General features: G+C 49.3%; 1 protein-coding gene across 1 annotated transcript; it reads right to left on the bottom strand.

Moving 5' to 3' along the window:
• Positions 1–21,615: 21,615 nt before the first annotated feature.
• LOC128848811 (V-type proton ATPase 21 kDa proteolipid subunit c''-like) lies at positions 21,616–22,133 on the bottom strand. The gene has a single exon (XM_054048989.1). The coding sequence runs from the start codon at positions 22,126–22,128 to the stop codon at positions 21,652–21,654; it is 477 nt and encodes a 158-aa protein (XP_053904964.1). The 5' UTR covers positions 22,129–22,133; the 3' UTR covers positions 21,616–21,651.
• Positions 22,134–22,732: the final 599 nt, after the last annotated feature.

The raw sequence follows: 22,732 nt of genomic DNA, 5'->3' as shown, positions 1-22,732 counted from the left end.
GCCTGCCACCCGTACGGAGGGTGGCAGGGGGGAACGCAGGCCCACCCACTCCACTGCGTTCCAGCCCGGGGCCCTAACAGCGGTTGCTGCCGCTGCTGGTCAGTGGGGTATCCAGACCGCAACACACTGACATAGGCTCACACTCAGTTGCAGCCGGACCGGGGTCGGCTACCCCCGGGCTACTTCCGTGATCCCCCTCACAGCCTACCTCGGTCGTTGCGCCGGGATCGGGCCAGTCCACCTGCATGGGCTCCTCTCTGCCCGGGCTCGGCGGCAAGTCTGGTAGCTCTGCCGGGAAGTCCGGCCAATGGTCCTCAGGCGGCTCCTCTGGATAGCAGCAGGGGCTGAGGGGTTCGGGTCCAGTCTCACCCTCAGGGTTAGCGGGGTTCGGTTCCCAGGGGTTCTCCCAGTGGCGGGCGTGAACGGGCTCCGGCGGCTCCTCCTCGTAGCGGGCCCGGGGTAGCTCAGGCCAGCTAGGGTCTTCGACGGTCTCCCGGCCGGGAGCTCCCGGCCGCACGTCTGCTCCCTGTGGTGGCTGGCCGCCAACTGAGCTCTGGCGGCCGGCCTTTATACTTCCTGTCCCGCCCCTTGACTTCCGAGGGGCGGGGACAGGCGGTGGTGGTCCCACCCACTCTGGTGCCGGCACGTGGGCTCCCTCTTCTGGGCAGGAGGGGAGCCACACCGACTCACTACACACCCCCCCCCCTTAAGACTGGCTCCCGCCTGTCGGGGCCAGGTCCTGCCATCTCCCCCATGCGGGATAGGAAGTCCGCATTCGTATGGTCCTTACCTGCTCGATGCTGGACCGTAAATGCGTAGGGTTGTAAGGCGAGGTACCACCGCATAATGCGGGCATTATTATCTTTCATCCGCATTAGCCACCGGAGGGGGGCGTGGTCTGTGACGAGGGTGAACGGGGCCCCGAGGAGGTAGAAGCGCAGGGCATCGCAGGCCCACTTCACCGCGAGGGCCTCTTTTTCCACCACGGCGTAATTCCTCTCCCGGGGGAACAGCTTCCGGCTGAGATATACTACGGGGTGGTCCTTTCCCTCCACTTCTTGGGACAGGACTGCCCCTAATCCTACGCCGGAGGCGTCGGTCTGCAGGATGAATGGGCGTTTAAAGTCTGGGCTATAGAGAACCGGCTCCTGGCAGAGGCACTTCTGCAGTGTCCGGAAGGCCGCTTCACATTCGGGGGACCATCGTACCTGCCGGGGGCTGTCCTTCGTCAGAAGCCCAGTTAAGGGTGCTGCGATGGTCGCGAACTGGGGGATGAACCGTCTGTAATACCCAACGAGGCCCAGGAACTGCCGAACGTGCCGTTTGGTTGATGGGGTGGGACAGTCCAGGAGGGCCTGGACTTTCCCGACGAGGGGCTTGACCTGCCCGCCCCCGACGGTATAGCCGAGATAGTTGGTCTCTTGCCAGGCAATCCGGCACTTTTTGGGGTTGGCGGTCAGGCCCGCCTGTCGTAGGGACCTTAGGACCGCCGCAACCCGGGGCAGATGATCCTCCCAGCTGCGGCTATAGATGACCACGTCGTCTATGTACGCCGCCGCATAGTCCTGATGGGGCTGCAGAAGTTGGTCCATCAGCCGCTGGAAGGTGGCTGGGGCTCCATGGAGACCGAATGGCATCCGTGTGAATTGGTACAGCCCCGTTGGAGTGGCAAAGGCGGTCTTCTCTTTTGAGGTCTCCTCGAGGGGGATCTGCCAGTAGCCTTTGCTAAGATCTAAGGTGGTGATATACTGAGCCTCCCCCAGGCGGCCCAGTAACTCGTCTACACGGGGCATCGGGTAGGCATCGAAGCGCGAGATGGCGTTTACCCTCCGAAAGTCGATGCAGAAGCGGCGGGTACCGTCCGGCTTGGGCACCAGGACCACCGGACTACGCCACTCGCTCTGGGACGGTTCGATGACGCCCAGAGCCAGCATGGCTCTTACTTCCTCCTCGACCGCACCCCGCATCCGATAGGGCAGGGGCCGGGTCGTCTCTCGAACCACCTTTCCCGGCTCGGTCTGGATGGAGTGTTTGACCAGGGACGTGTGGCCCGGTACGGCCGTGAAGGTTCGCTTGAAGGTTTGCAGCAGGCAGTTAGTCTGTTTACATTGCTCTTCCGTGAGCGATTGTCCTAATTGGGGTGCCGGGGGGTCATCCGTCGAGGGTACCTGGGGTCCCAATTCCGGCTCGGGCGGGCATGGGTTGATTAAGAGGCCCTCCCGGTCCTGCCACCGTTTCAGCAGGTTGACGTGATACCGCTGGGTTTCCTTCCGCTTGTCCGGTTGCCGCACCTCGTAGGTGACGGGACCGACCTTACGCACGACTTCGTAAGGTCCCTGCCACCGGGCTAACAATTTTGACTCACTAGACGGGAGGAGGAGAAGGACACGGTCTCCTGGTTGGAACTCCCGGACTTGGGCTCCCTGATCGTAGGTCCGTTTCTGCCGTTCCTGCGCCGTCTTTAAATTTTCGCGGGCCAGGGCTCCGGCCTGGGCAAGGTACTCCTGTAACTGGATGACATATTTCAGGAGGCCCTGGGCTGGGGACGCTGACTGTTCCCAGGTCTCTCTCATCAGGTCTAAGAGGCCCCGCGGTCTGCGTCCGTACAGCAGCTCGAAAGGGGAAAATTTTGTTGAGGTCTGCGGGACTTCTCGGATGGCTAGCAGCAAGGGTGGAAGGAATTGGTCCCAGTGGCGGAGGTCCTCTGCGGGGAATTTCCGCAACATGCTTTTCAAAGTGCGGTTAAACCGCTCCACCAACCCGTCCGTCTGCGGGTGGTACACGGACGTCCGGAGTTGTTTGATGCCTAAGAGGGCACAGACCTGTCGCAACAATTGGGACGTGAAATTCGTTCCTTGGTCGGTCAATATCTCTCTAGGCAGTCCTACTCGGGCGAAGATTTTCAGCAATTCCCCCGCGATAGACCGGGCGGTAATACTTCGCAGGGGGATGGCTTCGGGGAACCGAGAGGCATAGTCCACCAAGACCAGGATGTATTGAAACCCCGCGGCACTTTTCGGGAGGGGGCCCACGAGGTCCATGGCAACCCGTTCAAAGGGCGTCTCCATCACTGGCATGGGGACCAGGGGTGCCTTGGGGATCCCGGGCGGGGCGACCCTCTGACACTCTGGGCATGAGGCGCAATATTCTTTCACCTCCTGAGAGATTCCTGGCCAAAAGAAGCGCGCCAGGATTCGAGCGAGGGTCTTCTCTCGCCCCAGGTGCCCGGCGGCTGGCACATCGTGGGCCAACTTCATTACCGCCCGCCGGTGACACAGGGGCACTAACAGTTGGGTTTGTGGTTCCTGGGTGCGGGGGTCACGGTCCAGGCGGTAGAGCCGGTCCCGGCGTAGCTCAAAATGGGGCCACAGGGTGGCCCGCTGGGGGTCCACAACCTTCCCGTCTACTGCCGCGAGCTGCTCGTAGAAGCGGCTAAGGGTGGGATCCTCTCGCTGGTCCCGACAGAAATCGGTATCGAAGCGGGGCTGAGGGGCCGGCTCCGGCGGCGGTCCCGCTGCGTCCGTGTTGTCTATCTCGGTCGCTGGACCTTGCTCGGGGGTCTCGGAGGAGGACCCCAACCGATCAGCCTCCAGGGCCGGCGTGGACCGTAGGACTTCCTCAAAGGCCGGCCAGTCCCGACCGAGGATCACAGGGTATGCAAGATGGGGAGCTACCCCAACCACCAGGTGTCGGGTGATCCCCGCGATGGTTAGGGGGACCCGGGCGCGGGGGTATGGTCGGACATCCCCATGGATGCATTGTAGATGAATACATCCGAGGCGGTTATCACCCGGCGGTACCAGGTCCTTACGGACCAACGTCTGGCCACAACCCGAATCGATCAAGGCCCGCGTAGTCCGTCCTCCGACGGCCGCCGGGACGGTCAGCTTGGGGTTCATGGCTGGCCTGGCTCGAGTGTGGCCCGCCCACACTTGCCCATAGCTGCAATCCATCTCCGGACAGTCTCGCCGGAGGTGCCCCATCTTCCCACAACTGAAGCAGGGTCCAAGTTCAGGTCGTCTGCTCCGGGGGCCTTCCCGGCTTGGGCTCCGGGGGGGGCTTCGCCGAGCCCTTGGGGGCCCCTGGCCCGGGGCCACTGGTCCGGTCCGAGGAGCCGGGTCCGCGCGCCGGGTCCGGGTCTCGCGGCGGGGGTCGGGCCTCGGTGCGGGGGGTCGTGGTCCGCTCAGGGGTTCCCCTTTCTTTTCGCCGCGGGCTGGTTCGGGCCCGGGGCGGCGGAAGGTGGGTCCTACCGCATCTTCGGCGGCCAGGAAGTCCTCCATTAGTGACACTGCCTGGGCCAGCGTCGTCGGCCGGTGGCGAAGCACCCAGGCGCGCCCTCGGGAGGGTAGGGTGTGCACGAACTGTTCCAACACCACCTGCTCGGTTACCTCCTCCGCCGTCCGGGTGCCGGGCTGTAGCCACCGTCGGCAAGCCTCTTTTAAGGTTTGGGCCACTACCCGCGGTCGGGCCCCGGTGGGGTAAGTCTGGCCCCGAAACCTTTGTCGGAAAGTCTCGGGACTGACGTCGAGGGCGTCCAATATCGCGGCCTTCACCAGGTCATAGTCCCGGGCTTCCTCAGCCGCCAATCCACGATAGGCCACCTGGGCCGCCCCCGTCAGGTAGGGGGCTAAGAGGGTAGCCCACTGGTCCCTGGGCCACCCGGCGACGAGGGCTACCCGCTCGAACGTGACCAGGAATGCCTCCGGGTCGTCGTCTGGGCTCATCTTAGTCAAGCGAAGGGGGGCAGCTAACCGCGGCATCTCTGCAGCCTCCCCTGCCAGCCCCGGTGCGGGGCGAGGGAGCGTGACCAGCAGCTGCTGCAGCTGGACTCCCAACTGCCGCACCAGCTGTTGCTGTTGCTCGAGCTGGGCTGTGTGCTGCTCCTGCTGCAACTGGAGCTGGGCGGCATCTCGCTGCTGTTGCTGTGCGAGCTGAGCGGCCTGCTGTTGCTGTTGCTGCTGCAGCTGGGCCGTCTGCTGCCGCTCCTGGCTCTCCGTGAGCAGCTGAAACAGCCGCTCCATATCCATTCCTTAGAACGGGGGGGGGGGCAACTGCCACTCCCCCTCTAGCCCCTTCTCACAGGGGCAGGGGCTCGTGCCCCACGTTGGGCGCCAAATGTAGTAGGTCCTAGCCGGGGCTCGACCCTTCCGGGCAGGAGGGGAGCCACACCGACTCACTACTCTGGGAATAAGCAGTCAGTTAGTCCTGAAACTCCGGCTCTTTGGTGCAGAGTCGGAGCAACCACAGTTAAAGCTCAGGAGCCCAGGCCCTGGATCAGGGCGGGGCAAACACAGTTAGCTCAGACCCTTGCTTGCTGGGCTGAGCGGGCAAATAGTTCAGAGCCCAGGCCCTGGATCAGGGCGGGGCAAACACAGTTAGGCTCAGGTCCTTATGGCAGGGGCTGAGCGGGTAAATAGTTCAGAGGCCAGGCCCTGGATCAGGGCGGGGCAAACACAGTTAAGCTCAGGCCCTTGTTGCAGGGAGCTGAGCGAGCAAATAGTTCAGAGGCCAGGCCCTGGATCAGGGCGGGGCAAACACAGTTAAAGCTCAGGCCCTTGTTGCAGGGGCTGAGCGAGCAAATAGTTCAGAGCCCAGGCCCTGGAGCAGGGCGGGGCAAACACAGTTAGGCTCAGGCCCTTGTTGCAGGGGCTGAGCGAGCAAATAGTTCAGAGCCCAGGCCCTGGATCAGGGCGGGGCAAACACAGTAAGGCTCAGGCCCTTGTTGCAGGGGCTGAGCGAGCAAATAGTTCAAAGCCCAGGCCCTGGATCAGGGCGGGGCAAACACAGTAAGGCTCAGGCCCTTGTTGCAGGGGCTGAGCGAGCAAATAGTTCAAAGCCCAGGCCCTGGATCAGGGCGGGGCAAACACAGTAAGGCTCAGGCCCTTGTTGCAGGGGCTGAGCGAGCAAATAGTTCAAAGGTACGCCTAGGCTTGCTGTAGCCGAGCGTTGGGTGAGGGGGAAGCCTGCCACCCGTACGGAGGGTGGCAGGGGGGAACGCAGGCCCACCCACTCCACTGCGTTCCAGCCCGGGGCCCTAACAGCGGTTGCTGCCGCTGCTGGTCAGTGGGGTATCCAGACCGCAACACACTGACATAGGCTCACACTCAGTTGCAGCCGGACCGGGGTCGGCTACCCCCGGGCTACTTCCGTGATCCCCCTCACAGCCTACCTCGGTCGTTGCGCCGGGATCGGGCCAGTCCACCTGCATGGGCTCCTCTCTGCCCGGGCTCGGCGGCAAGTCTGGTAGCTCTGCCGGGAAGTCCGGCCAATGGTCCTCAGGCGGCTCCTCTGGATAGCAGCAGGGGCTGAGGGGTTCGGGTCCAGTCTCACCCTCAGGGTTAGCGGGGTTCGGTTCCCAGGGGTTCTCCCAGTGGCGGGCGTGAACGGGCTCCGGCGGCTCCTCCTCGTAGCGGGCCCGGGGTAGCTCAGGCCAGCTAGGGTCTTCGACGGTCTCCCGGCCGGGAGCTCCCGGCCGCACGTCTGCTCCCTGTGGTGGCTGGCCGCCAACTGAGCTCTGGCGGCCGGCCTTTATACTTCCTGTCCCGCCCCTTGACTTCCGGGGGGCGGGGACAGGCGGTGGTGGTCCCACCCACTCTGGTGCCGGCACGTGGGCTCCCTCTTCTGGGCAGGAGGGGAGCCACACCGACTCACTACAGGCCCTTATCCTGCAATGTCAGGTCAGTCCACACAGGTGGACTGCCGTTGACTTCAATTGGGCTCCTATGTTGTTCACTTAATTGCCCAGGGAGGACTATATGTACAAGAATTAATTCTGCAAAGCATTTTCAATAGAGGTACTTACATAGACCCCAGCACCTTAGCATCTGAGCACTTCACAACATCCCTGTGAGTCAGGGGTGTACTCTTATTTCCATTGTACAGATGGGGAACTACGCACAGGGAGACTAAGTGATTTGCCCAGGTCACACAGGAAGTTTGTGACAGAGCAGGGAAAGGAACCTGGGTCTTCTGAACCCCTGGCTAGTGCATTAACTACTATTAACCTTCCTTTTCTAGCTCATATAAAAACGGTTCTTCCAAATAAAAGTTTCTCTCTCTCTCTCTCTCTCTCTCTCTCTCTCTCTCCCCCAGTTTTAATAGGATTAAATGGCAATACAGCCACATTATTTTATGACATTGCTGTAAAACAAAGGGATGCAGTGATGTCAGTGCCGGAAAAATGTCTCAATAATCCGAGAAGCTGTTTAATGCTGAGTTTCCAAACAGAAACCCAGATGCTTCAGTTATATTTGAGTTTGACTCCGACAATTTGAAACCGTGATAGAAAAGCAAAAAAAAACCCACTTTAAAACACTAACAGACTTATCTCCACTGATGTAGCACATGCCCAACCATGAGGCTGCTGTACCCTGCAAAGAAACATTCAAATGCTTTCACAAAAAAGTTTGGCTGTGACCCTGCTTCAGAAATCAGGATTTCACTGTCTGTTAAAGCTTATCCCATATCAAGCTGTAACAGTGACCTGGCATGTGAAGAGAATCCCGAAATGTGCTTCATTTTCAGCATTTTTATGCTAATGCACGTGCCTGCAATGACTGAAGTGGGGATAAAGTGAAGTAATGCACCATAAAACAGAAATGTAAGGTAGAGATTGTTGGAATCAGTTTCACCTCTATCCTTATAGAAAGGGTGGTTGAATCTAACATTCCCTTGTGTAATGATCTACCGTATCAGTTGTTAATAGGAAATTTAGTGCATTTTTTATCTGCAAAGATAGTTTTATGAGACCATGCTATCTAAAAAGTTGCTTCTACCTTTCTCACTCTGTATTATAAAGTCACATCAGTTCTTTTTATAACATACAGAATGGTGGGGCTTGCATTAACTGTAAGACTTCAAGAAAACAGGATTATGTAGCCTGGAGAGAATAAGAAATGTTCAGAATTATTTGTCCTGTCCTATAGGGCAAGAAAAAGTGGTCATTCAGTGATTTTAAAGATCCTCTAAATTTAGAACTAACACCAGGAAATAGCACTTTATGTGGTGTATCATTAATTTGTGGAATTCACTGCTAAAGGAGGTCATCAAAGCAAATACTGTGGCTGCATTTTTAAAAAGGAACAAGTAACTTTATGACCATTAATAATGGTTGTAGTTATGCTGGCTGGAGTGCACATGATGTATGCTCACGTACATGAAATGGTCACCTTAGAAACGTTTCTGATTTTGCCTTAGATGTATAGTTAAGGTTAGCCTCAGTAGTGCAGTATTCCTTGTACTTTACATTTACTATAGGAAAATCCTAGAGACTATTTTAAATACCAGCCTAATGTTATCGAGCTATCTAAGGCAACTGGCAAGTTTAAAGGGTTATATTTGTTTGTATGTTTGGTATATGAATATATTGCTATATGCATGGATATGTATGTATACGTACACAAGCACACACACTACACATTTTTTTAAAGGTATATTTCAATGTAATTAGTATAACCTTTCTCTTCAGTTTGTTAATCAATTATACTTTGGGCTTCATCACAGAGGATTCAAGTATAACAGCAGCCGTTATTGTTACAAGGCACAGAACAGATTGATTCATGGTAGCTAATCAAAGTAATATAGAGACCTTGGCCCAGGCAATATTTACTTTACATCTGTCACTTAAGACATTTTACTGCCAATCAGTGCCTTCAGAAGGCTGGCTGGAACAATAGAGGTCTTTCTACTTAATTCCCTCTATTGACTAGGGCTTACGCTGACAAAGTTCACTCGGTATGTAATCCTCAAGGCATGCACTAGCTGCCGCAGCCAAGTTTTTAGATATATATCCCCCTGTGTCAATGAATTGGAAAAAGGCTGCTCTTCTGAGCCAAAGCATTGAAGGTGGTCCCTGCAACAGAGCCCGCGACAGTGTACAATTGGCGTTGTCCACCGCTGAGGTGTCAAAGTGATAGAAGTGCTTACAGTAATCCTCCCTGCAGCTGCTAGATATGTGAAAGGCCTTTGATGGTTCATTGGTGACCAGTGTTTTCAGGTCAGATCTGGCCAGGAAGATCCTGTGCAATAACAAATGTGTTCTCTTTCTTTCTTTCGGTTTGCTGAGGAGACCAGTATTTACAGGATGACTCAGAAAAGCCACAAACCAGGATCAGCCTGGGAGCGAGAAGACTGGAAAAAATGTGTTTTGTGCGTCTCTCCAATGTTTGGCTCCCCTCCCTTGTTCCTATGGAACTTTGTTGCTAGAAGTCAGAGGCCAAGATCTTAGGGATCCCATCTACAACAATGTGATCTCAAACATCCCAAGCAGCTAAATCTGGGGATAAGATGAGGCAACTCTTTGCCCTCATGGTCAACCTGAACGGTGGGGTGAAGAGAGGAGAGTGAGTTAAAAATCATCCAGATTTCATCAAAAGTTGCTGCTTTTAAACAGGAAGTCAAAAACACCTACTTTGGGGAACATTATTTGAGCTAGCCTGGTGCTCACACAGTCAATGCAGGAGCGCCTATGGAAATAAGGCCTTGTCTACATAGGGGGGTTAATTCGCACTGAGATTTTGCATCCTTGACTGGTGCATATTAGTCTGCAATAATTGCATACACACAATCAACAGTTTTCTGCATCAGTACAAATCAGTGCATCTACAAGGCAGGGGCTTTGTGCGCACTAAACGTGAGGCATTCTGCATGGGCATCCCATGTGTTTTGCTTCACTCCATGTCTTCTAGGACTTGTCTCACTGTGGGATACATAGTGGAAGTCACTGGAAGCAACTGGAATTCTGGGACTTTTGTTCAACAATTCCCATTATTCCTCTCTTACCATCCCATGATTCATCTCCTGTGGGTGAGACAATGCCACTTTCAAATGGCCAGTATTTTCTGGCTGCCATCATGGACTCTAGGCTCAGATGCTGAAAACCACCAATACACAGAGGCTGGTGAAGATTTATCTGAGATCTGGCCACCATGGTGGCTTTGAGGGTATGTAGGTCTACCAGTGTCATTACCCCCCATGCCCAAGTGTGGGGTAGTGAAACTGAAAGGCTATGCAACATTTGTATGGTCTTGAACTTGCTGGGAGGCTTGTGTGTGTGTGTGTGTGTGTGTGTGTGTTACATTTTTAATGAATGATGGTACATCTCTCACTTTTCTTCTCCGATTATCATTGGATTTCAAGAACTATGATCAAAACTGAGTTAATTTACACAAATATTTATCTGTAACATTCTACCAACCCCCCAAGAAGGGGAGAGTAGATAACGTTTGAGCTGACGCACACGTCTGGAAGTCAAGAGATATGACTTCTCTTTCCAAGTCTGCCACCGACTCATTGTGTGACCCTGGGCAGGTACTTCGCCTCTCTGCACAATTTGGATGACAATGCTGACATATATTACAGTGGGGTTGCTAGGCATAATCCCCTAATGCCTGTAATGCAAGTGAGGCCTGATCCAGAGCCCAGGTGAAATCAGTTGAAAGACTCCCATTGATTTCGGATCAGGCCCTTAAAGATCTATCTAAGATCTACTCTTTATGTAGTTCCATGAGGGCACTAAGCATTTATGGACTGTGGAGCTCATACACATTTTTCCAGGACTTGGCACTGATTGGGGTTCAGAATGCCAACAGCACTTCAGTCATTCCGCCACTAAATCAGCTTCTCACCAGATTAGAGCCATTTGGCTACAGGATTTACAGGAATTTCCCCCCACATTGTTCAAGTAGATCCCTAACGTCTCTGTAACATGTGATACAGCTGTCGTAGCTTGCTTCGATGAGGGCTTAGAATATTAATGAACTACATCGGGCTTATCAGTAAGATTGCAACATTTTACTAACTGTTTAACTAATATCTTCTAAAAAAGCATATCCATTTTCACATACTAAACACAAAAGAGCCTGCCCAATGATTCTGTAGGTTTTTCATACTGCCCAATTTCTATGACATAAATAGCATTCTTTCCTTCGCGCTGTTCATACACAACAAATACCCGCAAGAGGGCTGCAACCAGAAGTGCCAAGTTTGCTCTGTTTTGGTCTTCAGCATCCTATGCTCCTAAGAATTTGTGTGTTTTTTGGGTGGGTTTTTTTGTTTGGTTGGTTCCATTTTTGGCTTTGGTTGGGAAGAACAAGGGGGGGGAAATGAAGAAGAAAAAGAAAAAGAAAAAAATTCTGAGTCTTTGCCAAAGTAACTAGCTAACTTCCAAGGCATGTCTGTCAATGAGTTTGCTCTGGAATTTCCTCTGCATGTACTGGAAGGTTCAGTTTTTCCATAAAACCCAGCATTCTGTTAGATTAAGGATCACATGATTATGTGAGGGGAAAGACTTGGGCCCTTGAATTTCAAGCACATTTGTCAGAGAGTTGACAAAAGATAAGAGCCAGATTCTGAAGCCAGTGGAGTCACTCCAGATTCACACTGATATGTCTGAGAGCAGGACTGTCAGTGTTGCTACTTCAGTGGGAATAGGGTAGAATTAAAACTGAATAAGGACCTGAGATTTGACCCCTCCAGTTTAAATTGTAATAAAACTCATTAAAATTTGGATGTGATTTAAACTTGTCATTAGTGTGCTACAATGTGTTACCTGCAATGCTTTAACTCAGAAAATGTATTCTCATTCTATTCATCTTTCCTAGATTTAGACCAGCACTTTACGTGATATAGTAAGTTTGCAAAACAAATATGATGATCTTCAAGTAGCCCCATATACTGGATATTTGTCTGTATCACAGAATTCAGTATCAGTTCATTTTTCAGTCTTCACAAAGGGCTGAAATGGCAGGGGGTGTTTGCGGTCAGGACAGGGAGACATTGGCAGAGATGTATGGGAAGCCTGACATTGCTTACCCCCATATGTCTGGCTGTAGTCACTGTAGTTAGACTCTGATTTTCACAGCAACAAAATTGAAATTGGAAAGGGGAAAAAATAAATTAAACTGGTACCTAAGATCTTAGCTAAGCAATTGACCAACATGTGACCATCCATAAAAAACCTACATGTATGTACTTCAAGCATGATTTCGGAAGGCAAGCAGTAGGCCAAGATGGGGAATAGTGAGATAACTCTTGTGCTCTCCCTTTTACCTTTCATTTTAATTTATGAATCAATACAGTGTTAGTTTAAAGGGCCTAAAGATTGAAGCCACAGACCAAGACTGAGATGTAGCGAATGAAGCCTCAGATCTCAGATGTATAATTCTAAAGATATTTATTGTTTTATTACTTGAATTTTTATGACTGAAGTTCTCAAGTTAGCCACTAAATAGGTTCAACCTGGTGTCACATGCTGGGGCGCAACCCATATCAGTGAGGGGTTGTGTCACTACCTGCCCTGTAGCCTTGAGTGCTTCAAATGCTCTGCTGCTGTGGCTCACAACCTGGATGCAGCCAACCAGTGGACATGCATGCACTGAGTGTCTGTGTGCTAAGCAGCTCTGACTCCATCAGCCTGCTTGTTACACCCCAGCCACGCTCTGGAATCCACCAACGTTGGTTGCACCTGGCAAGATGACCCCAACACCTCCCCACCCAGTTCTGAATTTTCCCCAAGTGGTATGCTCTGCAATGTTCAGTCCTTTCCTACATGCATGTAGCCAGAGGGTAGAGAGGCATTAAAATGTCAAAAGACGGACTAAAAAATATGGTTTGCTGATGTTTGTAAAATCTCGTGATTTGTGGGGCCAATCTCATGACTTTTTTTTGAGCTCGGACTTATCGTTTTTGGTCCCTAGTGGTTGGCAGTACTGCCTCTCTCAGCCAGTTCCCTGACCCTGGAAGTCTCCACAGTTCACACTCCCTGGGCTATCTGCCTCAGAATTACCTAGCAGCTGGGTTCTTTACCCTGAAGTAGGGACTCCTGTGGGAACCTACCTGTTCTCTACTGTTCTTCAGCTCACCTGCCTTTTAAAGGACTGGCTGTTCTTCAGACTATCACCTCAGCCTTAACTCCACATCCTCAGTGTGCAGGCACCTTATTATTAGCAGGTGGGGCTGGGCCCAACTCCCCTTGAAGGAGCCAGTCACCGTGTAGCACTGTTACTTTCACAGTGTTTTATTTCCACCTGTTGTGAACCAGCAGCAGCGAGGTGGAGAATGGGTAACGTGTGCTGCGCTGCTGCTGGGTCAAAGGTAAAAAGTTCACAAGTGAGCACGCACACTCACACGGTGAAGATTTCAGACCTCCAATTTGCTGGAATTTAAAGGGATATGGTTTCGAATCATGCCTTTGGAATGCAGGTCTGACCGTAATAGCTCAGAGAGGGAGGGATGACTGAGTATTATTAGTGTGAGGTGACAGAATGGAAGCTTTGTGCAAGTACGCTGCATGCACAGGCAATCTGAAAAATGAGCGGGACATGAATGTAGAAATTGGGGTAATGCTTGTATTCTGGCAGCTTCCATTGTTGCAGAGGGGAAACTAATGAAACATGCCAATCTAGGTTCTGCTTCAGCTCCCATCAAAGTCAATGGGAGTTTGATTGATGCCATTGGGAGCGGGTTTGAGCCCTTGCTGCCTGAATCTACCTGGCAGTGATACACAAATACCTGTCCCTTGTAGTTTACTTAGCCAGCTGATTCTAGTTATAGGTTCATTCGGTATTTCTTCCCCCTGAATAAATAATAGTAATTTATATAGTCCTAAACGATTTTTCTGAGAAAGTGCCCCTTGATTTCCAGCCACCAGTTGTCAACGGGGGCTGTTTCCTTTCCTGTTAATAAGTATAGTTTCTTTTTTAATTCAGCCTTTCTGGAACATTACGTCACATTGCACAAGGTTATGTCAAGCCTGCATAGAGATAATTCACATCCTGTCAGATGAGCCATAAGAGTGGGCTACAGTCCAACACAGTAAAATGTGAAAGGGAAAGTAAAGTGGGTTGATTCTAATGTAAATTTAGGCTATCAAATACCAGGCACAGGTCTTTGGAAGGTAACCAACTGATTAGAAAGTGTGTTTTTTTATGTTTAGGTCCTCCTCAATTTCTTTCCCTTTTCACTTCCACTGATCATAACCTCAAAAGCTCTGTACCATGACAGAGAAGGTTGGGCATGACTCCCACTATGACTTATCAGTAGCGTTGTTCAGAAAATGGAGATTCCATCCCATGGGCAAGTCTGATGCTATTTTGACATTAATGGGAGTAAATTAATTAATTTGCAAACTGGACACCATCAAATTAGGCCTGTCTAAAGACTGGGAGTGGATGGGTCACTACAAAAACTAACAACTAATTTCCCCATGCTAATTTCCCCCTACTGTTACTCACGCACTCTTGTCAACTGTTTGAAATGGGCCACCCTGATTACCACTACAAAAGTGATTTTTCCTCCTGTTGATAAGAGCTCACTTCCACTTTAATTGAATTGTCTCATTAGAACTGACCCCCCACTTGGTAAGGCAACTCCCATCTTTTCATGTACTGTGTATATATAGTCTGCCTACTGTATTTTCCATTCCATGCATCTGATGGAGTGGGTTTTAGCCCATGAAAGCTTATGCCCAAATAAATTTGTTAGTTTCTAAGGCGCCACAAGGACACCTCGTTATAGTTTGAAAAGCATAAGCAGGGCCGGCTCCAGCATTTCTGCCGCCCCAAGCAAAAAAAAAAAAAAAGCCGTGATCGGCGGCGGCAGTTCAGCGGCAGGTCCTTCGCTCCTAGAGGGAGTGAGGCACCTGCCGCCCCCAAATTGCCGCAGGTGCCGCCGCTCTCCCTTGGCCGCCCCAAGCACCTGCTTGTTAAGCTGGTGCCTGGAGCCGGCCCTGTGCATAAGCATTTCTGGTATTGGTATCTTCCTTGACGGATGAAAGTAAACTGCTTCCTGTACAACTTCACTAGTAATTAAAGACCTGATTTTGTTCCCATACAAGTCAATGGGAGTTTTGCTTTTGATTTCATTAGATTCAGGATGAGGCCAGAAAACCTGAGCTTTGACCTTACTCCACATTTACCAGGAGATGGAAGTCACAAGCTGTAGTTTAAGATTCTGTTGGCCACATTTACCGATCAGCCTGCAGTTTGGACATCCTCTACTCTGAGACTTAAAGAGAAAGAAGCAAAATCTCACACTTCATAAAAGCAACTATAAATTAGCATCAGAATAGACCGTTTTAAATATAAACTGTGATTAGTTGTAATAAGACTTTTCTGGAGACATATTGTTGTTACATAATGTGACGAACTGGGACTATTCTTAATGTGGTCTTTGAATGCTGAGTGGGGAGTTTGGCTAAGACGGTCTGCATTGGGGGATGGAAGACTGGCCTTGAGGGAGGATACCTGAGCATGTAACGTGAGAACCCAGGAATGGGTTGGAGGTCAGGTGACACCTTTGCCCGGAAAACTGAACAAAGGCTGGGGGAGGAAACGCTGGAGAGAGTGAGAGTTTCAGGAGCTGGCTGGTGTAATGGAGGGGAGCCCAGATGGGGCTCTGACACCCCCAGTGGGGCTGTGGTGCCCCTGGGACCCCAATATGGACCTAACTGGGGGGGTCCTGTTGTCTGTGCCTGCAAGACCTGTCTTGGACTGTGTTCCTGTCATCTAAATAAACCTTCTGCTTTACTGGTTGGCTGAGAGTCATGGTGAATCGCAGGAAGCTGGGGGTGCAGGGCCTTGTGCCCCCCACACTCCGTGACATATAATAATCAGGAGCCACATTCTGAGGTTCGTAGTCTTTTCAGATCTTACTTACCTCACTGTAAATCTGGTATAATGCTAAGCAATTCCTTGGGGTTACTCCAGATTCGCACTGGTGTAAATGACAGTAGAACCTGATCCATGCCCCTCAGTCTTTATTAGGCAAACTCCAAATAAAGTTAATGGGTTTCTTGCTTCAGTGAGTACTTCAAACTTTGGCCCCAAGTTACTACAACATGATAAATTTCAAGGGGCATCTGAAGCTGGAATAGCTTCCAAACTGAAAACCATGTAAGATATTTCTATGCTTTGTACTACAAATTCTTTGGAGTCCTTCACATCCTTTTGGTTTCATTATTGGTTTCTGCTCTTTAATGAAGCTATCAAAAAGCCACAGCATATTTAGTCCAAAGAATTCCAATAAAACTGTTCAAAAGAAAAACTCTAACATGCCATCAATGAAATGACAAGTGTGTTATTACAATCAAATGCAGGCTGTTTATTTGGGGTTAGGGAAAAATAGGGTTTAATTCATGACAGCTGATTTTGTGTGTGTCTGTATCAGTATCAAGATTGTATACCTGTCTGAATCAAATTATGTTTTTGATTCTGAACTGGGGGCGGAGAAAAGGCAAAGTGTAGTAGAAAATGGTTTCCCTCTCATTAAAAAAACAACAGCAGCTAAACAAAGAGCCAAGTATTTAAAAATAAAAACAAGTAAAATTCATTATCATTTATGGGGAAACCATGAAGAATCAGAGGAAGAAAACTCATTGTATTTTAGAGACATGAGCAAATATTTTTCTGAAAAATCTGTGGTGGAACTTTTCATTGCCTCATTTCAGGCAATTCGTTGCCCCTCAGATTTCACTTTCTGCATAATTTGAAAAAAAAAAGGCTAATTAAAAACTTCTCTTTGAAAATGTAAATGGCTAATTTCAAACCTCAGCTTTCAAAGGCAACTATAGCACAGATTGGACCCATATTTCTATAGAAATGGTCTCTGTCTTTAAAAATAAAACGCATAAGAGGATTTGTTAAAAGTAATGAAATTGAGTGAGTTGGGGGGGGGGGAGGTGCAAAAAAAGGGATTCCATTTGTAACAAAAAACAAACAAACAAAACCTTCCAAGTCTGAGTAATTGTTCCTTGACCCATTACTATTTCAGCCCTTTTAGACACTATACACAACTCATTTAACAGGATCCTTGTTATCACATCCAATTTCCTTTGAACCTCCATAGCACTTCTTGATATAGCACAAGATAGCCAGTCTTATGAATGCCAGAGGAAGTGCCTGTCTTCCTACTTCCTTCTACTAGGAGGAAGAGATGAATGGAGATCATCTCTTCTTCCTTCACCTTTTTAGCTACCTAGGGACAGCTCAACCATTAGGCTTCTTAAGTCATTCCTAAAAATGCTACCTTGAGAAAATGCTGCCCCTGTCCCTGAGGCTGCAGCCCTGGAAATACTCATTAGCTAGTGGTTAACGGTTTTTCCAAGGAGTACCCTCATCCAAAGTCATTAATTCCAGGGAAGATGTCAAACTGTGGTACAAAGACATTTGTATGTGTATTATGTGGGGACCAGCATGTAGATGTGGGCAATAGTTCAGATAATACCTCTCCATCGCTGAGATTAATATACAGGTTTCCATCTGAATGTTTCTCTTGCCTGCACCATCAAATGGGCAATAGGCTGGCTTGTGAGGAAATGGCCATCTGTCTGTGGTTCTTGACCTCAGTTTACTATGTTAAAAAGATCTTTTTATTAATCTAAATTTCCGTAAGTCAGGAAAAAGAGTCAGAGGCTGGCAGTCTGTTTCTCAAGAGCCATGCCAGCGTTACAGACGCACTTTAATATATCAAAGATTTAACACAGGAGGCTTTGAGAAGGAGCACAAGCCTCTGGGTATCACTGCTAGCTCAGACTGTTCTTCTACTTGCACTACATATGATGAAGATTTGCATCCCTGCGCTAAAGCTCAGGAGGGGTATCACAGCTTCCCTAGCCATGTGCCATTTCGAGATCTAGCAGCTGGCCAGAGCAGGTCTTGGTGCAAAGCCACAATACCCACAACTGGGGAGCTCAGGGAGGGATTGTGTTTGTCGTATAACACAGCCTGGTCCACGGTAGGGTGACCAGACAGCAAGTGTGAAAAATTGGGACAGGGGGTGGGGGTAATAGGAGCCTATATAAGAAAAAGACCCCAAAATCAGGACAGTCCCTATAAAATCGGGACTTCTGGTCACCCTAGTCCACGGGCTGATACAGAGGAGAGTGTTGACCAGTACAATAAGCATTCTTCCAGACTAGATGGGCTAGTGATCTGATCAAATATGGCAAATTTTATATTCATATTAGAGAGCTTTAACTTGTCCTGAGTCTCTTTGCTCCCTGAGGGAGTTGCTCATATAGCAGTAGGAACTATTCCTCTCCAACAGATAGTTACTGAGTCTCATTTCCAATGTACACAGGTCTGACTTATGTCAAAAGAGTGAGGATTTTACGTTTTAATCATGTTCCACGTGAATTAGCATGTACATCCAGGACTGAATGGACTCCGTCCCTTAAACTTTCCAACAGTGTGTTTCTGGATTGTGGCATGAAAAAGAGAAAGGGGGAGATATAAATATGAATTACTCAGGCTTCCTTACTTGTAGGAAAGACCTCATTTTATTATTTACAAGAGACTTCCACTGGCTGCCAACCACTGAATGCTTAGAAAGACCAATGTATATCTTAGCAATCTCCAACAGATAATACATATAGGTTAAAATTCTCTTTGGTGTAAATCCATTTGTGGTGTATCCATTTGTAGCCCACCTTAATCAATTAGTTTCATTAGAGTTGGTATGGCAACACCCATTTTTCATGTTCTCTGTGTGTATATATATATATATATATATATCTTTTTAATGTATTTTCCACTGCATGCATCTGAATGAAGTGGGCTTTAGCCCACGAAAGCTTATGCTCAGATAAATGTGTTAGTCTCTAAGGTGCCACAAGTACTCCTCATTCTTTGTGTTAAAACTGAGAGCTATCACTTTAAATTATTTGGGGGTCGGGTCTCTCTAGAGAAGCATGCAATCAGAGCCAGTTTTTCACACAGACAGCCTAGAGAAAGGTAGAGTGAGTTGTGCCTCGCTGTTTCAGAGAGCAGTCTGCTTTCTCTCTCTCTGTTTTTATTCTAAGAAATAAAGTAGTGTTACAGTGCAACCTTCCAGCAAGAGTGTTTTTGTCTAACTTCTCTGTTTGCATGCTGTGAAACATAACACCATTGACTCGGATGGCCAATGGGGGATATTTTGGGACAGAATTGCTATGACCCATCAGACCTTCTATTTGTAACAGGTACTAACCTTATTATTATTTGTAATACCATAGCACCTACTAATCTAATGGAACTGAGCTGCCTCTTTTCTGACATACATGGCACTTCGTTTTGCATTTCAATACCTCCTGTCGTAGGCTCAATAGATGTGATATGCAGCAAATATAATCAGACATGAAGGAAAAACTCAGAACTGTAAGGAAGATTTTTGTTGTTGTTTGCAGCTGATGCTTTCATTATCAAAAGATCTACCAACTAGTAAAGTTAACCACAGATTTACATACAATTAAATTATTCCACCTGTGAATAATATAAAAAATCATCCAGTGTGTATGTGGAATTTTTGTCTTTGTTTTTGGTAAGTAACTGAGAAAACGCAAAATTGAAAACTCCCGTGTGCCAACATTAGAAGTGGAAATACTGCTCAAATTTTGCAGAGCAACATGACACTGGACCCACGAGAACTTCTCTACCATGCCCTATGAATGAACTAATGCATCACAACCAATAATTTGGGATACAGCATATACAAAGGATGATGTTCATAAACATAAAAGGTTGAAATTTTCATTGCAGGATGGGAAAATTTAGACACATCTTCCATTAATTTTAATGGAAAATTTGTGTCCAAGCCCCAAGACCTGATATGCTCATCCTGAGAAGTTTTGTTAAATCCATATTGTTAAATGGAACAGGAGTACTTGTGGCACCTTAGAGACTAATAAATTTATTTGAGCATAAGCTTTCGTGGGCTACATCCCACTTCTTCGGATGCATAGAATGGAACATATATTGAGGAGATATATATACACACACATACAGAGAGCATGAACAGGTGGGAGTTGTCTTACCAACTCTGAGAGGCCAATTAAGTAAGAGAAAAAAAACTTTTGAAGTGATAATCAAGATAGCCCAGTACAGACAGGTAGATACGAAGTGTGAGAGTACTTACATGGGGAGATAGATTCAATGTTTGTAATGGCTCAGCCATTCCCATCTTTATTCAAACCTAAATTGATTGTGTCTAATTTGCATATCAATTTGAGTTCAGCAATTTCTCGTTGGAGTCTGTTTTTGAAGCTTTTCTGTTGTAAAATAGCCACCCGCAGGTCTGTCATTGAATGACCAGACAGGTTAAAGTGTTCTCCCACTGTTTTTTGAGTATTCCTGATTCCTGATGTCAGATTTGTGTCCATTAATTCTTTTGCGTAGAGACTGTCTGGTTTGGCCAATGTACATGGCAGAGGGGCATAGTTGGCACATGATGGCATATATCACATTGGTAGATGTGCAGGTGAACGAGCCCCTGATGTTATGGCTGATCAGGTCCTGACTAGATAGGAGGAGGTTTGAGGATGGTTCCAATATAGAAAAGAGGGGCACAGTATAGAAAAGATTGAGAACCACTGTTTTGAAAATCTCAACCAAAATCTCTCCATTAGTACCAGGGTCTACCAGATAACACACTCCCATTCCATCTATGGCTACAGTCACTGACTAGTCCATCAGGATGACACTACTAGAAGCACAGAGATTTGACTAAACCAACCATTATATGTGAATCCGAGTGAAAAACAAACTAATCCTGTTAGGCAACTGGGTTGTTGAGTGTAGCACTGGCAGTCCACTGATTACAGACCAAACAGACATGGGGAAAAAAGCCTTTTGTTTGCTTGGTTAACGATCTTCTTCATAAAATCAGGTTCATTGGGGACCCCTTGCTCTAGGCTTTTATATAAATTAGGGTTAGGTTAGAGACAGTGATTAATTTCTGCCAGGGCTTGCCAGGACTGAGACCTGGCACCTCTAGGCTTGGGCAGTTCATAGCCGCAGTACCTCTGGGCTTGCCACATCAGTTATGAAATTTTTAAAATTGCTTGAGCCCTGGCACCTCTTTCATTACAAATTAACCCTAATTTAGGGACTGTAATTGAAAGTCGTATTTTCTACCTCACCTTGTAAAAACTTCAGGCATGTAGTTCAACCCTTCGAAGGTGAATCTTCAGCAGATTTGCAGTTTAGACTGTGATAAACATGGAAAATTTCAGAATCTTATTTTAACTTTAAACCAGTTAGCAATACTTCCTAGCTCAGTGTACTGACGCACAGTGGCCTCTCTCCGGACTGGAGAGCGAGTGACCACTACACTCCCCTTTGTGGGCGGAGCCAAACCCACCACGCCCCATTGCCGGAAGTACCAGGGCGGGGCAGGAAATATAAAAGGAAGGCTCTGAAGCTCAGTTGGGCTGGAGCCAGCGGAGGAGATGGACGCCTCTGCCCTGCTGCGGCACCAGGGAGTTGAACCTGGCTTGGCCACACCCTGCCCCTGGAGGAGACAGACTCAGACAAGGAGGTTTTTTTTTTTTTTCAGGGACAGGAACCATGTTTATTTCACGTGACACTGACTTACACTGGTCAATTGATTTGTACACACACCGGGAACACTCAGGCAGCAACCCCCTCTCCTCCCCCCCCACCCCCCGGCTGGCTGGGCCGACAAGAGGGAGCCGAATTTACACACAGATGATTATTTCTTCCCTGGGGCCAGCAGGCGGCGGATCAGCAGGGATGGTTCTATACACCTGGGCTCCCACTCCTGACGTGGCGAAGCGACGCCCCCGATCAGGAAATAGAAACATTAAATAAATAAACATCAAAACAAATAAACATTAAAACAGTCGCGCCCGCAGGGGGCCAGGCCGGAATGGGCAGGGGCTCAGTCCCCCATTTTTACTTTAGATGTCTGCAGTATGGCGACTATGACCCTGAAGAGCCCGATGGTGCTGCCGAAGATCTCCACGATCAGGATCTTGACAAAGAGGCTTGCGTTCTGGGCATCGGCCAGCGCAGCCCCGCTGCCCACAATGTCCATGCACACCCCGCAGAACAGGTTGGAGAGGCCCACGGTCAGACCAGCCCCAAACATGGAGAAACCTGTGTGGTAGTTCTTGGCACCGATGGTCTCTGGGGTGGTGTCGCTGAAAGGCTCAGCCATGTTGCTGATGACGATCGCCATGATGATCCCGTAGATGGCCACGGCCTCACAGAAGATGATGCTGACCAGGTTCTTTGTTTTAATCCTGGGGGCCTTCAATCCCCCGCCGATGATGCTGGAGCCAGTGATGTAGATCCCCCAGTTTGCGCCCACCACAGACAGCGAGATGGCCAGGCCGATGCCCAGCTTGGACCACATGAAGGGGGAGGCTGCTGGGACTACTGTCGGCAGTATACGCAGAGGAGCCTGAGGGCCAGTGGATGCCAGAAGTACCAAACCCTAGGGAGGTAGGAAGTAGCCCAGGACTAGCCGGCTATAGGGCTGATCACTTCTAGGTTGACGTGTTGAGGCTGGATCCCCACCGACCCAGTGGCAGACCACACTGCCATTGTTAGGGCCTTGGGCTGGGATGTGATATTGTTGGGCAGGCGCACATCCCCCTGCCACTCCAACCACAGGGTGGCCAACTCCCCACTTTAGGCCAGGAGGCCTGTGTGCCTTGACCACCCCTGCCAGTGTAACGCTGACAGACCCCAGTCGTCAGCAGGCAGGATTGAACCTGGACCTCGGGAGCTCTCTACCGCATGAGCGAAAAGCCAACTGGCTGTTAGCTAAGGCTGTAGAGCAATCAATCTCTCTCTCTCTCTCTCTCTCAGAGGAGTTGTGTGGGTTACACCAGCACCCTAGACTGCCCATTGGGTGCTCAACCCCTCTGGAGCCCCTAGACTGTGTGGGTGCTCATCCCTGAGACTGTGTATGTTTGCTGGCTGCCTTTGCTTACCAGCCAAGGCTAAGCCTGCTC

The sequence above is a fragment of the Malaclemys terrapin genome, chromosome 14 (assembly GCF_027887155.1).
Source record: "Malaclemys terrapin pileata isolate rMalTer1 chromosome 14, rMalTer1.hap1, whole genome shotgun sequence".
In the NCBI taxonomy this organism is placed as follows: Eukaryota; Metazoa; Chordata; order Testudines; family Emydidae; genus Malaclemys; species Malaclemys terrapin.
The sequence above is the reverse complement of the archived record's forward strand: the minus strand, read 5'-3'. Positions and strand labels throughout refer to the sequence as shown.